The following is a 15475-nucleotide window of genomic DNA, read 5'->3' as shown; positions in this document are numbered from 1 at the left end:
CGGCGCCCTGCGCGGGGTCGTTCCCTTTGCCCCGTGCGGCGGCCGCTGCCGGGGCCTGCCCCGCTTGAGGGCCCGAGGGGGCGGTTCCGGACACGGGTCCCCAGCCCCGGCCTCTCTGCGAGGGGCGTCACCGAGGGGGTGAGGGGTCCCGGAGGCCCTGGGAGGGGGCTGAGGGACCTGGGAATTCCCGGAGACCTGGGGGAGTGCCAGTCCCCGTGAGCTGTGTGGCTGGGCAGGGCTCCTGTGCCTCTGGGGAGGCACCGGGCAGCTGCAGGGGGCTCTGGTACGGTAGTCCCAGCACTGAGCCTCTCCAGGTGCCTGCAGGTGCGAAGGACGACACATTCAACGTGCTGGACCTGGCGGAGTACACCAAGAACCGGCCCTGGTGGCGCAAGATCTTCGCCCCCAACTCGGGGTCGAGCGCTGAGAAATACAATGTGGCCACGCAGCTGGTGATCGGAGGGGTCACGGGATGGTAAGATGTGCCGGGGTTGCCCTTCCTGCTCGTGGCAGGCACTGGCTGGGTCTTTGGGGTCACACTGACAGGTGCAGGGTGCTCATGTGGCAGTCATTCAGAGAAGGCAGATGCTCAGCCTGCTGTCCCCTGGCATGGTCTGCTGAGTTGTGGGAGGTCTTAAATGCTGTCTCTAACTTGAAGAAGTGAGACTGTCTCCAAGGGAAGAAAATTGCACCAGTGTTTAATTATTTTCAACTTGTGGCAAAAAGTGGTGCTGTTGAATTAGGCAGATAGGAATGCTCTGAAACAAGGATGCCTTCTACACTGGAGGTGGATGTGCTTCAGGCATCTGCATTAAAAACCTCCTGGGATCGCAGTTCCCAGGGTTTCCTGTCATTTGTAGCTGGGACTGAGTGTGGCTCTACTTGCAACTTCATTCCCACAGCATCATTTGAGTTGAAAACTTTGTGTAATCACTGCTTTGCTTCTTACAATGCCCCTCATCTTCACCTGGCACCGGGGTAATTATTTAACAGTGTATGACAGAGCTTTGTCTTCTCACAGAAGTGTGACCTGGCCACCTCTCTCTTGTATCTTCACTAAGTGTATTCAGAAATGGGTAAAGGCAGGTTGCTGTGTTGTTTGTAATGCTCATAATGAAACCATGTTCCAAGTAAAGTGTGGTTTGGGTGGCACAACTCACCAGCCCTTTGCTGCATGACTGAGCAATGGGGGGTGCTGGCTGCACTTCTGGTGGCTGCAGGAATGTCTTTCATGTTTAAAGCAGGCAACCTATTTTGGAGACCAGTATAGCCTTAGATCACTGCTGTGTGCTTGTTCCATCATTCTTCTCTTCTGAGAAATGAAAAGGTAAAGGAAGCAGTTGTTTACTGCTTACTTTACAAATAAGTAGGAAAGAAGCTTGTGATTTGCTCCCCATGCTCTATCATGGAGCAGCACGTGTGCTCCCTAATTTCACCTCAGGGATGATACCAGTTAAACAACACCACCAAAACCTAAAATCACTTGTTGATTTTGGTGAAATCACAGGTTTCTGGTTACTCTTTTGGGAGAAGGATGAGGTTGAAGAGATAAGAATCAAACTGAAAAAGGCTGGAATGTGACAGCACAAAGGGAAAGGCTATAAAGCATCAGTTTTGGCTGGGTGCAAATCCTCTCTAGTTGCACTCTTCTGCTGTTCATCAGGCTGTCTCCAGTCTTGGGTAACTCCTGCCAAAGGCAGCCTTGCCTGTGAGAAACATAATGAGGGCTGTGTGTGGTGTTTCATTCTCCTGACTGGATCCTGGTTGATTTGTAGGTGTACTGGATTCATCTTCCAGAAGGTTGGAAAGCTGGCAGCGACAGCAGTGGGAGGTGGCTTTTTCCTGCTTCAGGTGTGTATGAACAGCAGCCCAGGCTTTCTGGGAACTGTGCTGCTGGGGACAAAGGTCTCTCTAGGAACCACCGCCTGTTGGGACATGTGGGGTCAGTCCCCAGCTCCGCCAGGGGCTTTGTGTGGCTGCGAATGTCAAAGGTGTGTGTTCTCCAGGGCACATGGATGCAACAGCAAAGCAGGGTCAGTGTGCATAAACTCCAGGAGTGCCAGTGCAGATCCACTGAGGATCTGCTACCAAAGGCCAGGCCAGAGGCACAGGAGAGCTGTTACTTCAGGGGCACCTGAGTGGAGCATGAGACAGCCTTCAGCTGCAGTGAACCTTGCTGCTGCTGCAGGACTGGCTAACATACTGAATCCTGTGCCTGTGGACACAGTGTCCCTGGAAGAACAGCCCTGGATGTCAATAAGGATTTATCCATATCTGTGATATGTTTCCTGCCAACCTGGCTTCCTGAGGAGTCCAACCAGCACAGATGGGGCTTGCTGTAAAGCACTGGGAAGAGGAGAGAAAGCAGAGATGTCTCTCTGTCCTCTACCACTTGTCCTGGTTTCCAAGAGCCCTGGCACTGAGGAAAGCTGCTTGGGTGTGGACATGTAGCTGGTGCATCCTGCAGCAGGTAGAGCAGCTCTCAGGCCTTGTTCAGCTCTCAGCTGTTTGCTCCTCAGGCAGACAGGTCTTGTGTGTGACTCATTCTCCCTCGCTCTCCTGGTTCTGCTTGTTCTGCTGAAAGTGAAAAGCTTGCTCTGGGCAGAGGGAGTTCCACAGCTGAATCACCCTGACCAGATAAAATAGTTTGAGAGGAATGGGCTATTAATAGCTTTGTCCACCCACAGCAGCAGGAGAACTGCAGGGAGTCCCAGCAATATCCATGGCAGTTGTGAGGGGGGAGGTGATGCCAGCTTTACATTAGGGAAGAGAGGCTGAAGCAGGCTAAGCTGCAGTGTGTGCCCAGCTGTTGGGGGATTACTGTGGGAGACAGATGTTGCAGAACAGTTGACACAGCTCCAGGGGTGGTGTTCTGTCCAGTTTCTAAACCAGTGTGCCCGCTGGACTATTGTGTGGGAGCTGGCTGTGGTCAGGGAAGGTGGGTGGGCAAGGGGGTGTTTTTAGCCATGGTCATGCAGGACTTGACTCCAGGAACTTTTCCTAATCTTCAAAACTCTAGATTGCAAACCACACGGGATACATCAAGGTGGACTGGAATCTAGTACAACGGGACGTGAACAAAGCCAAGCAGCAGCTGAAATTTCACAGCAGTGGTAATAAAATGCCTCCAGAAGTGAAAAGCAGAGCGGATGAGGTGAGACAGCTCTCCCAGGGCATGTGCTGGAGGGACAGCAGAAAACAGGATTGACTCCTGTGCTGTTGTGGATCTTCCATAGTGCAAATACAAGGAGGGAATTCTTGCATGACAGCAAAATTGGAGAGATGGCAAAAACTGTGGATGTTGTCTGCCTAGATTTTAGGAAGATACTATTTCCCTCAGCATTCTCCTGGAGGAGCTGGCTGCTCATGGCTGAGCAGGGTGAAAAATTGGCTGTGTCCTGGTGCAGGTAGGGAGGGGAGGTCGTTAGGTAGGAAGCTTTCCCAAATCCAAGCAGTGGCATCTCTCTGAGCATTACTTGCCTCGAGGAAAACCTGAGGGATTTCTTCTTAGCAGGGAGGGTCAGTGGGTGGCCTGATGTTGTTGAACATTTTTGTCTCTTCTCGCCCCTGCTTAGGTGATCATATTTCTGAAGAAGAATGTTATCCTGACTGGAGGGTTTGCCGGAGGATTCCTGCTTGGAATGGCATCCTAGAAGCTGCACTCTCCTCTCATGCCCAACCTCCCCTCCCCTCCTCTACTGCTGTTATCTCTCACTTAGAAGTCAAAGGATGTTTCCAACAGACTCAGTCCCATCTGCTCACAGGTTCCAGCCCTTATTTCTTACAATGCTGCTTCTGATTTCCACCTTTTTCTTCTGTCTGGGCTGTTAAGAGTGCTGGGGTTGGTCTGAAAGCTTACAACTCCCAGTGTATCGTTACAGTTTCCCACCAAATATGCCCAGTCTCAAATTTTCTGATGAGTTTCAATGTCATAAAAATGTAGTGGCAGAGAAACCTCTTAAATGTGCTTCCAGGTGCCCAGGACTGTTACATGTACCTTTGTCTGCCAGTTTATGTGTACAACAGCTGTCAGCTCTTCACCACGATTTAGCTTTCAGTATTCCTGCCCTGGCACCTGGAAAACCTCTGCTTCCCTCTGCACAGAGGTAGTCTGTGCAATCCAAAATATGGTTGACTCTCATGGGATGGATACAGAAGTGTCAAAGGACAGTCTGAGCTGTGTCCAGGACAGGTGAATATGGATTTTCCTGCCCTCCCCCTGCTGTTGCACTGCACATAGATGGCCATTTGGCTTTCTCTTTGCTGGTATCCTTCCCCATATTGGAATTGCAGCACTGGCACTGCTGATGGAAACTGAGCACTGAGGCTGACTCTCCAGGCCCTTTCCTCATCATATGTTCTGAAAGTCACCAAGTTCTGTGCTGTAGAACCACCTGACTGCTCAGCCTTTGAGACTCTCTCCTGCTTCCAGCAAGCCTGACCTGGCTGTGTCAGATGGGGGCATTTCAGCTGTGCCACTTATGGTCAATCACCCTGGGCCTCTGATGGGGGTTTCCATGTCTGCTATGACCATCTCTGGTCACTTTGGCATTGGTGATGCTCTCTAAGCTGTAACCATGTGGGACAGGATTGTCGACAGGAAATGCATCCCTGCTTAGGGTACATTGTACTGGCCAGGTCCCTGTTGCCAGCTCTACTGGAGAAGGGGGATGGTGTGAAATCTGGAGTGCAGTCCTTTACGTGGCTCTGAAGAGCACAAATTCCTTCTCCCTGGTCTCTGCAAGCAACTGAAATGACAAAACTCTTGTGAAAACCAGACTGTGCTCTTGTGAGAATGTTTCATTTGCATACTTCTGCCTCGGTTATGTTCCTTCCTTTTCATGTTTGCCATTTCCACAAGAAAAGCTGCTTGCTTAATTCCATCAGCTGCAGCCCTGCTCCTGCAGGTGATGAGGCAGCCCAGGTGCAGAGCTCAGCTGGTTTTGGACAGTCTGACTCAATGCAGTATAAGCAAACATCCCCCAGAGGTGTTCTGTGAGATAGAGACTTGCCTGACAACGTGGTGATGTCCTCCAGCAAATATAGGTAGGAGTTCTTGCCCAGGATGTGGGGTTTTATGTGAAAGTGAGCTCATCCTTCAATAGAAGATGTGGTAGGGAACAATGACACTCCTGGGTGGGTGGTTTGCAGCACCTGGCTCAGCAGCTGCACCCCATTTCCAGTGCTGTGCAATGGGTTTGTGATCTGCTGCTCTCAGTATGGCTGGAAATGGGATCTTCCCCTGGGAGCTGCTGGCAGAGCTGAAATGGTGGGTTCTTGCACCAGAGGGTTTGGAATGAGCACTTGGCAGTTGTCAATTTTGTTCCAGCTCTGTTGATCGAAGTGTCAGTGTAGCATCACATTGATTAAGCTGAGGTTTTTCTCACCTTCAGGATCTGAAAAGAGGCTGCAGGTAATCAAGAGACAGAAGTGGCTTTCTTTGCTCCTGTCCTGCCATACGTGGCCAAGGAGAATGAAGGAGCAGCTGGGCTCACATCCTTTTAACAATGGCCTTCCTAAAGGCCATCCTGGACTGCAGGACTGATGGGATGCAGCAAATAGGTCTTCAATAAAGCGGTGTTTGGCAGTGGAGTGACAGATGATGGTGGTGTTTTTTTGGGATTTGGTTTGTTTTCCTGTAGGATCTGCAGAAATGAACATGTATAAATTGATACAGTGGTCTTGCAGGGTATCTTTTTCCTGGAGGACAACAGCATTTCTGCTGTTTGGCTGGGTGGGCTGTGTAACACAGCTTCTTCTGCGATGCACTGATCTCCACAAAGCTTTCTCCAACGACAAAGCTCAAAGCAAATCATTAACAGACTTTAGGGATGGTTTTCAGGCTCAAGTAAGTCACTAATTCTGCCCAGCCCTAGGTGGGGTGGGTTCTGCTCAAGTGCCAGTTTGCTGCTAGAGAGAGAAACGGCCCAGAGAGGGAGCTAAAATGCCTGTATTGCTGCTGGAAGGGGAAACAAGTAACAGATTCATGTTGAGTTTCATGTGAATGTAGGCAGGGAATGGACAAGGACATCGCAATGTGGCAAATCTTTCTGCTGTGCTGGTGTTGGGCTCGTGGCTGGCAGTGTTTGATGCTGTGGGTCAACACTGGAAGCTTTGATGCTGAATCAGCCTCTGTGGGGAGGCATTTTCATTGCTGCAGGTGCCAAGATGAGGTGTCCCTTCCCCTCCCCACTCCTGCTCCTTTTTGTCTTGTTTCAACAACTTCCGACATCTGTTACACTATGAGAAGATTTCAAACACATTAGGCTTTTAAAGTGGTTTTATATATTGTATGTAAATGCTTGTTGAAGTGGTATTTTATTAAACAGTTTTGCTTTAAATGCTTCTCTGTGTGAGGTCTGTTGGCATCCTGGGAACCAGCCTGTTCTGTCTCACTGTGACTGAGGGGAGCACCTACAGCCAGACCAGCAGCAGGTAGCACTTGGGGACATGGGTTAGTGGTCAGCTTGGCAGTACTGGGAGAATGGTTCAACTCAAGGATCTTAAAGGTCTTTTCCAACCTAAAAGATTCTATGAGGGCACCACAGCCTCCCCTCCCCTCAGGTAACCTGGGCTGATCATCCTAGCACCAATCACCCATATTCCCAAGAAGTGGGATGCTTCTAGGGCAGGAGGTGGGTCTGTTGCCAGTCTGGGTTGCATCTGCTGAGCAACTGCAAATGAGCACGGAGACAAGGCTATTTCTTTTTCATAGGTGCAACAGAAGCCTAAATATATTTTTTTTATCATCTCTTAGTGAATTTATTTCCACTGTTCCTGCTCAGATAGGGCAAAAGAGAAAAATGAGCTACTTGTCAGCGTTTGAGGTGGTTCACAACATTGTCATCACTTTTCCCTAATTTGAAGGACACTAAACCCCCGTGTTTGTTTTAAGGGTTTTTTCTTGAGGGGGAGGGAGAGCAGTGGGAGGGGAAGACAAGCCCTAAATTACACTGATCTTCAGCCCCAGTTATAAAAATATCAAGCAGCTTCTATTTAAACATGATGATCTCACGTGTCCCTGAGCTGTGAATGGCAGCCAAGCCACCCAGTTTGCAGCTCAACAAACAACCAAACGGAGACCACAGTTTGTTCCAGTTGTTTATTTTGTACCATGTTATTTCAGAGCAGTGAATACAGATGGTTTGCTCTTCTAGGCTTCAATACACACAACTATTGTGCCTAGACCTCAGTGGTCTGTTTATAGAAGCTCTATTTCATAAGTAAGTTGTACTTGCTCACAGCACGAAAGTCCTTTACGGCTAGATCTAATGACAGAGTTAGGGCTAGTGGGTTGGGAGCCTGATATTTGGGTGCCTGGACTCCTGCTACAGGGGACAGCAAGACAGGCAGCTCTGAAGGGTGGTGCAGGAACCTGTCTATGAGCTCTTCCTACAGGTCACAGGAAATTCTGCTGCATGGCCGAGAGCTTCTGGAAAGGCATCTCTCCTGGGGTCCAGACACAGCCGGCTTGGGAGTGAGTCTGGAATGCTGTGTGGAAAATAACTGCCTACAACTGCTTGTTCAGTAAGCAGCACCTAAGTCAGTTCTTGGATCTAGCCCAGGGCTCTGTGACAGGCCTTTGGGTATCAGCAGGTTTAACTAGACTTGGATTCAAAGCATATTGCTTAAAGGTGTTCAATTAGACATAAATTTATAAATTTTGTATCAACAGTCAGATCTTTCAAATGAATATTGCTTTTTTAAAAAAATATCCTATCCCTGTAGCAATCCCTGAAATAATGTTCCTGTAACATCTTTATCATGCAAATAGCAGCGTGTAGGCAATTTAAATATAAAATAAACAGCTCTGTCCAGTGGAAAACGGAGGCACTTAGGCAAAGTGACTTGTAGTCACTCATGATCTATGCAAGACTTAGGAACAATCATCAGACCTGATTCCCATTCTTGAGCTTGAACCACTGGACAGGCAAGTGTTGGTTGGAACTACTGCATGGTGGCAGCAATACCTTTGTTGTGTCAAGATGGGTTTGTTTCATGTTTAAACTCACTCTTCTGAGCTCATTTCCTGTACCTCTCGCTCCAGAAGCCAGCATAACTTGGTTCCAATTCTCCATTTTTAGAGCAAAGATGGATTAGAGTAAGATAAGCATCCTAAAAACATCAAGTTGACATTTCACAGGTGTGATGCAGAGGCAACATAGATAATGTGTTCATACAGAAAATAAAGTTTGTTAACCAGGCCATCTGTTGGTACTGTGTTTTACTTTTTGGTGTGCCAAACGGTGTGTTCTAGGAGCAATCTGGCTTTTCTGAAAGTCTAAAGAAGGCTTGAAAAAACACACACGAGCTCTTCAAGTGAGTCCATGCTCCAGCACCTGCTGGAGCTGAATTGTGTTACTGAGGTGGTGGGGAAATTCCTTCTGAAGCCAACTTAACCTTTTCTCTCTCCCTTTCTTCTCTCTCAAACCCTGAACAACAGATGGATCTGCCCTTGGTGTACCGGGCGCAGCATTTCCGCATCTCCTGAAGCACAGCTTCACACTTGGACTCCATGTAGTTGTTCACTGGAAAATAAGGAGACACCAGGTCTGCGGAGAGGAACAGGCTTTGTTCCCTGAGGGAACACATCTACCCCACCTCTTCAGCTGCTTACAAGCATTCCATCATTTTCTCTGTTCATAAAAATCTCTCTTTAGTTCAGAGCAAAGGCTCTCGGAGAGGAGCCCTGCAGGAAGAGACAGAGTCTGGTTTGAGTTCAGAACCACCTGTCTGTCTGTCCAGAAGCAAAGGGCATACAGAGCCACCTGCTCTGCCTTGGATGAGCTCTGCAACCACTACACAGTTACACTCACAGCAGCACTGACTTTTAAAAGATTAAAAGAAGCAACAGCAGCATAATGTGAGACACACAGCACCCATGGAGAGCCCAGAAAGCAGCAATGAACGCCTTCTGGTTAATGAGCAAACCACACTGCTGTGATCACTGGACTATGAATTCCCAGAGATCACCCCTGAGAAAAAGGTTATGGTGATTCTGCAAGCTGGCAGCCCAAGAGGCGTGGCAGGCCCTTGGAGAGGAGAGCTGATCTCTTTCTGCCATAGCCTGCAGCTTTGTTTCTAAAACTGTGGCTACATACAGGCACTCCCTGTTATCTGTCAAGGGTGCATTCCTGAAAGTCACACACAGATAGGAAAACACAAAAGAGATTTACAGTGGGCATTCAGTCTCACAGAGGAAGCAGCAAGATCTTTTGGAACAATGACTTTTGAGAAGTCAGCATCTCCCAAAGGTCTGGCTCCCACCCTCTGTCCTACCCACTGGGTGCAGTGATTGTGCATTCCTAAGTTAAGGCTCTGAACTTTAATTTTTACAGGGGAAAATTGCTTTGCTCTCTGTCAACTCAGCTGCTTCATCTGTGCACATCAGACAACGCCACAGCACAGTACATGAACAGCAGCACTCCAAAATGACAGCTCGAGCAGCGGTGACAGAGAAGTGTACGTGCAGCAAAGAGCTTCTCTGCCAACACATAACCATTCAGATCAACACTGTACACAAACCTACACAGGCAAAACACTTGGAAAACCTCCATGAATGTTATAAAAGAACATTGTCTCGGATGGGACCAAAACAGGGTCAACCATAAGCTTTTAAGTGCAGTAATACAGGGAGAGAAGGCAGTCCTTTGTGGGAGAATGCTCCAAACCATGAAGACAGTAAAAGGTAGTCTCTAACAAATGCTGGGGATATGAAGACCATCTCATACCTCGAGGACACATCACCTACCCTGTTCCTGACAGACTTCTGTCTGACCTGCTCTTAAAACACCCCTGGAGCAGCTCTGCAGTCTTCTCATACAATCCACCTACTCCTTCACTAAACCACGCTGTAAGAGAGCTTATTATAATGTCTAGCTCTCCCTGCCCACAGCTGAGTCCCAAAAATACACCTGGGATCTCACTGCCAGCATGGAGAACACTCCAAGCACATTACTGTTACTAATGCTCTATTTTATACTAATGATGTCTCATTATTTACAATTAAGCACAAAGCAATTCTATTAAAATCAGACGTTATAATTTTGTTCGCTTTGCAACCAGGCAATGCTAATGTGCTCTGTTCCTTCTCAAGGTGAAAGGACAACAAGGTTAAGTTAAAAGAATTAAGTTCCACCAAAAATCAAGACACCAAAGACAAAATGACACTCAGTACCTTGCAAGCATTTCTGTATTTCACAGGCTTGTTTCTGGCAGGGATCCTTCCGGGACATGTTCAGGAACTAAAATGATAGGAAAATGTTACTGTAAATCAAGGTGCTTCTCAGGGGGTGGGGGAAAGACAATGTCCTACAGCCACATCCTTCAAGAGCTCCCAATTTCCCCCACTGTCACCATTCAGAAAACATCTGCTGCTGCTTGCAGGTGCCTGCCAACAAACACAAGAACACTCTGCGTCTGGCTAAAAGATGATGATGAGGACAATGAATATGGGAAATTTTATGCCACTAAGTTTTCTTTTCTCTAGTCAAAATGTGTCCTTTTCCACTTGGATGTACAAAGATTCCAGAAAATATTCAAATTAACATGGCTGACTAAATTTTAACAGTTTTCTATCTCTAGACTTTATACTAAGACACATATTTATGTGAAATCCACCTCTGTGAGCTTTACACAATCAAGGATGTGGTCCTAAGTCAGGAAACTGCATCTGGAGAAGGCATTTAAAAAAACAATCAACCAAACAACTCAGTTGTGTACATCCCATCAAGCCAACAAAGAGGGCTTTTTTCATTTTGTTTCAGGAGAAAGTCTCTTGGAAATCCTCTCCCTCTGTCCAAAGAACCCCTCAACCAGATTGGAGGACAGCTCCATCTTCAAATGTTCAATGTTCAAATCCATAGGAAACAGGATTTCAGACACTCAGTTTGACTTCTCTGCAGCTGTGACACCTGTAACTGTGTCAGAGTAAGATCAAAAGCCAAGCAAAAGCTGGTGGTACCAGTAGTTGAACGGGAGACCTCTAAGGAAAGCACCATTGTCACCGAAAGTGGTGGTGAGACTGAACCCTCTTAGCCACAGTTCAGCCTCTGCTCAGAGCTGGGAGCTGCTGCCTTTCCAGTTTCTGACAAGTCACCAGCCCACAGCACTTCCCAGTATCACTAGGACATTATTTGCAGCATCCTGGCCAAACTCCACTTGGGGCAATTGCATTCTGCCTACCTAGAACTCGCCCTGATGTTTCACTTGGTCACAATACTCCTCTTCACTGCCTGTCCTAAACTCTTGTGTGATGTTGCTGTGTGTTGTTTTTAACTGCTTCCACCTCAAAGGTGGCTGCATTTCAGTGGAGAGAGAACCTTTTATTGTACAAAACAGACAATGGCATCTTCCTAGAGCCACTGCTCCTGAAAGACAAAAATTCATATTAAAGAAAGACTGGGAGTAAACAGTGCACAGTACAAAGCAGGGGTAATGTCTGCACATACCAGATTAATCCCCAGGCACGAGTTTAAGCAGCAGTTCTTCAACACCACCAAGCTGTAAGCGACAAGGAAAAGTTCAATACGTCTACAGTTACTGTGGTTGAGCTAATGGACTTCAACAAAATAACAGTCCTTTGCCGTCCCTCAAGGATCTCAAATGACTTCACAAACAGGCATGACTATGGTCTATTGTTGCCACCATCCTTACCATGAGATGGTGCTCTATCTCCCAAACGCGAGAGTTACTATCCCTGTACTGCTCACCCTGGGACAGCTGCCACATGTGAGGCAGCCGGGATGGGGGGAGCTGGCTGGGTCGCAGCGCCTCACCCAGGGGAACCTGAACTCTTTGGATCCGAGCCCTCAGCATACCTTCCTCCTGGGGGAAAGTAACAAACAGAGCAGGCAGTTACTGGCAGTGCAGCAGAGGCACCTGAAACAGCAATGCTACAACCACGGGGAAGCTCAAAGCACACACTTGCCTCTTCTGCAGTCACGAGCCAGGTTTTGCGGTGCTCATCGCAGTAAACCCCCACGCGCCGCACCCAGAGCCGCACGGGAGGAGCGCCAGCCTCCCCTCCCTGTGCCATCCCTCAGGCGCTTCCGCAGCTCAGGTGGACGGCATCGGCCCGCGGGGTGCACACGTGGCCTCTTTAGCTCTGAGCACATTCACGGAGAGAGCTCCCGGACCTGGCAGACAGGTGGTGTCTGACTCGCTGGAGGAGATGCTACGTGCGGAAATGTCCCTAAAAGTCAGCTCGGGAGGCTGAGGTGGTGCCTAAGCCAACGGAAGCGTCAGGCCGAGTCGTACACTGGGACACGCGTGCTGGGTGACATTGGTAAGGCATTCTGGGGCAAAAGGTGCTATTGGTGCGAAGTTAAACCCTGTGAGTACTGGCTTTGCTCATTCCACTAACAGTCCTATTAACAGTCTTTGTGTAAAACGGGAGGGGGGGAAAAAAGAGGTGGTCTAAATCCCAAAAGCAAAACTCGTGACCAGGAGTGAGGTGAGCTTAACAGGAACGAAGATCACTCTGGAGACAAAGCACGGAACTCGGTGTGCAGGACTCTCATCTTTGGAGCTCGCAGAGCTGTCGGGTTGCAGGGTCCTGTGTCTCATCTCTCAGGGATGGCAGCACTGTCCGTTCACACACAAACCCCTCGGGAGCAGCTCTCAGGACTGCGTCGCTCGGCTTTTGGCTGGTCACAGAGAGCCACCAACACGGGCGGAGGAGCTTGGGGCACTGAGGTGGTTCCTGCTACTGTAACTTTTGTTTAACAGCACGTTTATCTGTGTGCAGGTTAGACCAAGCTGAGCCATTAGCAAATGGAGGTCAGGGGAAATGATTCTCTTTGAACCCTAGAAGAGGTAATCAAAATGGTACAGACAGTCTTCATCCTTCATCTAGGTGTAAAGTAGAACAAAGTTAAGCTGTAACACAAACAACATCCTCCTGCTATGAAGCAGATGCAATATTCCTTATCCCAGTGAAACACAGTGGTCTTCTGAAAACTTGTAAGGTTATAAGGCATATTTCAAACAGGAGCAAGAAAATCTGGGTACAAAATAAAGGAGGGAAAGTCAGGGAGAGAAAAAAAAAAATTGTTATACATTGGGGTGCATATATAACAGAAAATACTCTTCCATGATGCTTTCCATATCTCCCATCAGTGTTTCTCTACCTTTTTGAGCCAAAAGAGCACTCAGCCTTTTTGAGAACAGAACACCAACCACGGATCAGCCTGAACAGCAGCGTCACAAAGAAAACTTTGAATGTTCTTTTATTACTTCTTTTTTTCTCCCATTCTGTTTGTTTCCTTGCTTGATGTGCAGGGACGTCTACGTGCCCTATACAAAGCACCACTGTTCTGACAGCCATCCTGTGATGAGGGACAGGCATTCCAAGGAATGCCCCACCAGCTGGATTGCTGGCATTTAGAGGAATGTGACAGCAGTCTGACAAGGCTCACAAGGCCTTCAGGAATTAGGGTTAAAGGGACATTTCTGCAATTCTTTTCCTTTCTGCTTTACCCTAAGCCACTTAACAAATTTAAGCCCCTTTGTGGAAATCACTCTTGCCCAACAGTGAAATGCAGCAATTGCCACTGCTCCTTTTCAGTCAGCTGAACGTAATCACCCCAGGTGGAATTCGGCCAGGATACTCTCCTACTCTGCAGTAAACTGCAAAAAGTTCCATCATGACCAGAAATGCCCAAGAATTTGCTTTTATTACACTCAAAGCTGGAATTTCTACAGCTCATCATGCCCAGAACCAGAAGGCTCAAGCCTGGCTCCAGTAATAGAAAATATGTCTCAGTAAGTGAACTGTGTTTCCTACTGTAAGTAAACTCTCCTGGAAGGTCTCCTATCCAAACACTGACCTGGTTCAGCCTGGCTGAACTACAGGTAGGCAGACTAAAGCACAACATGCACATTTGTGTTCATGGTGTGTGGAGATGGCAGTGATGACAGATCCAGGACAACAGAACAAGGTCTCGTGCAGAGGACACTGTGCAGAATGGGCAGAGGTTAATGTGTGTGTTCACCCTTTGCCCCACTGATTTGTCCCAAGCTTCCCCAGAACTGCAAAGTTCAAAGGCTCAGTCTGGCCTGTGGAGGTGCCCAGTTAGTGCCACATGGAAAATCCTGAGGTCAGGCAAAACCGTCGATTGGGTTTGAGGTGGGACAGGAATGGGGTTTGAGGTGGGACAGGTCTGTCTGCAGCACCCAAACACACCAAAGAAACTGGAGATTCCACAAGCACACGCTCAGACAGTGCACCTGAGAACATACACAGTGTCTGTTTGTGCAGGTTTGATCAGAAAGCAAAAACAAAGCCTGAAGGAAGACATGGGTGGGAGGAGAAGAGAGCTTACTTATATTTTAAACAAGTTTTAAACCCAGGTTCTTATGCTGCTTGCTTCATAACCTATTAAAAAACCCACCACAACCAACAAAACCCCCAACAGCTTAAATTTGCAGGATTGCAGCATCATCCTTTGAGACTTTAACATTGCCACCAAAATAACTGTAGAAGGCTGAGCTGTTCAAAGTGTTGTTTTGGGGAGATTCAAATCCCAATCCCCACAGACAGGAATAATACTGGCAGATGTTCTGTCCATCTTAGCATCAATCTTAGAAGTTTAATGCAGTTCTGGGACCTGGATGGATTTCTGAGCCATAATACATGGATAAATGTGAAAATGGCCAGGAGGAGGAATGCAGCTTGTAGTGACAACAATTTATTTGGTTTTAAATTGGGTACATTAAAATATTTTATGGAAACAGTGACAGAAATTACTCCAGATGCTGCTTGGACCACCCCGGAGCTGGAGCTCAGTGAGCTGAACAAACTCCACCCTTTATCACCTTCTCTTCTAAAAAGCAACCGGGAGTTCAGCTGCCATTTAGGCACCAAGAAAAAGCACTGCTGAGGCTCAGCAGTGCTGTGCTGACACAGTTACAGCCCCTAGAGCAAGGCTGGCCAGCCTGGCCTTCTCTTGGGGCATGAGAGCTGCCTGCACACCTCAGGGCTACAAGGGTGCTGAGCCTTCCTGAAAAACCCAGCCCGGCTCTGGCAACTCGGGATCTGATGATCTGGTGACTTAAGGGCATGTGGAGACACTCTAAAGCTTCTTCTTGGGGGTTTGGACTCTACTCTGCCTGGAGCAAGCCCCTCTGACTCCACGCTCCGCTCTGCCCGACCTACTGAGGGGTAGCAGATGCTCACCGACCAGCCGGGCTGTCCAGCAGCGTGGGGAGGGCAGACCGAGCTTTGGTGGGATCTAAAAAAACAGGAAGACAAAAAGATGGACATAATGCGAGGGGAGCCACGCAGAAGGGCGGGGAGGGCGAGGGAAGGGATGCAGGAGCCGGGCCGAGGAGCGGGAGCGGGGGGCAGTGTGGCCAAGCCGGGCAGGAAGGGCTGGAGGAGAGGGGGTGTGGTACGGGCGTGGGACCGGACCGACCATGGCGGGCCGGGCGGCGCGGCCGCAGCGGCGGGAGGAGGGCGCAGCACATCGCCACG

At 48.5% G+C, this 15475-nt stretch overlaps 3 protein-coding genes across 5 annotated transcripts in view; 1 reads left to right on the top strand and 2 right to left on the bottom strand.

Annotated features, from left to right (window-relative positions):
* The window catches only part of FUNDC2 (FUN14 domain containing 2), a 9918-nt gene extending 3573 nt beyond the window's left edge, over nt 1–6345 (top strand). Inside the window, exons 2-5 of the mRNA XM_017737488.1 lie at nt 70–475; nt 1776–1851; nt 3020–3154; nt 3576–6345. Coding sequence (XP_017592977.1) covers nt 70–475; nt 1776–1851; nt 3020–3154; nt 3576–3653 — 695 coding nt within the window. The 3' untranslated portion in view covers nt 3654–6345. The remainder of the gene's footprint in view (nt 1–69; nt 476–1775; nt 1852–3019; nt 3155–3575) is intronic.
* Nucleotides 6346–7087: 742 nt separating this feature from the next.
* On the bottom strand, nt 7088–15469 carry CMC4 (C-X9-C motif containing 4). 2 transcript variants are annotated; one of them, XM_008636183.2, is made up of 3 exons: nt 15158–15469; nt 10178–10244; nt 7088–8528 (listed from the first exon to the last, which is right to left on the bottom strand). In XM_008636183.2, exons 1-3 carry the CDS (start codon nt 15263–15265, stop codon nt 8359–8361), a joined length of 345 nt encoding a protein of 114 aa, XP_008634405.2. In that variant the 5' UTR covers nt 15266–15469; the 3' UTR covers nt 7088–8358. The 2 variants fall into 2 exon arrangements, with proteins under 2 accessions (XP_008634405.2, XP_017593034.1); XM_017737545.1 differs by having other exon boundaries at nt 15179–15469.
* Nucleotides 7089–15164, bottom strand: MTCP1 (mature T-cell proliferation 1). Of its 2 annotated transcripts, XR_001863047.1 has the most exons (6): nt 11930–15164; nt 11656–11826; nt 11451–11502; nt 11185–11369; nt 10178–10244; nt 7089–8528 (listed from the first exon to the last, which is right to left on the bottom strand). XR_001863047.1 is itself a non-coding variant. In XM_008636182.2 (4 exons), exons 1-3 carry the CDS (start codon nt 12035–12037, stop codon nt 11455–11457), a joined length of 327 nt encoding a protein of 108 aa, XP_008634404.1. In that variant the 5' UTR covers nt 12038–15164; the 3' UTR covers nt 10202–10244; nt 11451–11454. The 2 variants fall into 2 exon arrangements, 1 of the variants encoding a protein (XP_008634404.1); XM_008636182.2 differs by lacking the exons at nt 7089–8528; nt 11185–11369 and having other exon boundaries at nt 10202–10244.
* Nucleotides 15470–15475: the final 6 nt, after the last annotated feature.

The sequence above is a fragment of the Corvus brachyrhynchos genome, unplaced genomic scaffold (assembly GCF_000691975.1).
Source record: "Corvus brachyrhynchos isolate BGI_N302 unplaced genomic scaffold, ASM69197v1 scaffold346, whole genome shotgun sequence".
NCBI lineage: Eukaryota > Metazoa > Chordata > Aves > Passeriformes > Corvidae > Corvus > Corvus brachyrhynchos.
This window is presented reverse-complemented; position numbering and strand designations above follow the sequence as displayed.

What these genes read in the sequence shown, in the direction of transcription:
- MTCP1 (XM_008636182.2), bottom strand. Translation starts at nt 12,037, where the DNA reads ATGGCACAGGGAGGGGAGGCTGGCGCTCCTCCCGTGCGGCTCTGGGTG. An exon ending in GGCTCGTGACTGCAGAAGAG is followed by an intron (nt 11,827 to 11,929) that starts GCAAGTGTGTGC and finishes ACTTTCCCCCAG; the next exon opens with GAGGAAGGTATGCTGAGGGC. An exon ending in AGATAGAGCACCATCTCATG is followed by an intron (nt 11,503 to 11,655) that starts GTAAGGATGGTG and finishes TGTCGCTTACAG; the next exon opens with CTTGGTGGTGTTGAAGAACT.
- CMC4 (XM_008636183.2), bottom strand. Translation starts at nt 15,265, where the DNA reads ATGTCCATCTTTTTGTCTTCCTGTTTTTTTAGATCCCACCAAAGCTCG. An exon ending in TGAGCATCTGCTACCCCTCA is followed by an intron (nt 10,245 to 15,157) that starts GTAGGTCGGGCA and finishes CTATCATTTTAG; the next exon opens with TTCCTGAACATGTCCCGGAA. An exon ending in AATACAGAAATGCTTGCAAG is followed by an intron (nt 8,529 to 10,177) that starts GTACTGAGTGTC and finishes CTTATTTTCCAG; the next exon opens with TGAACAACTACATGGAGTCC.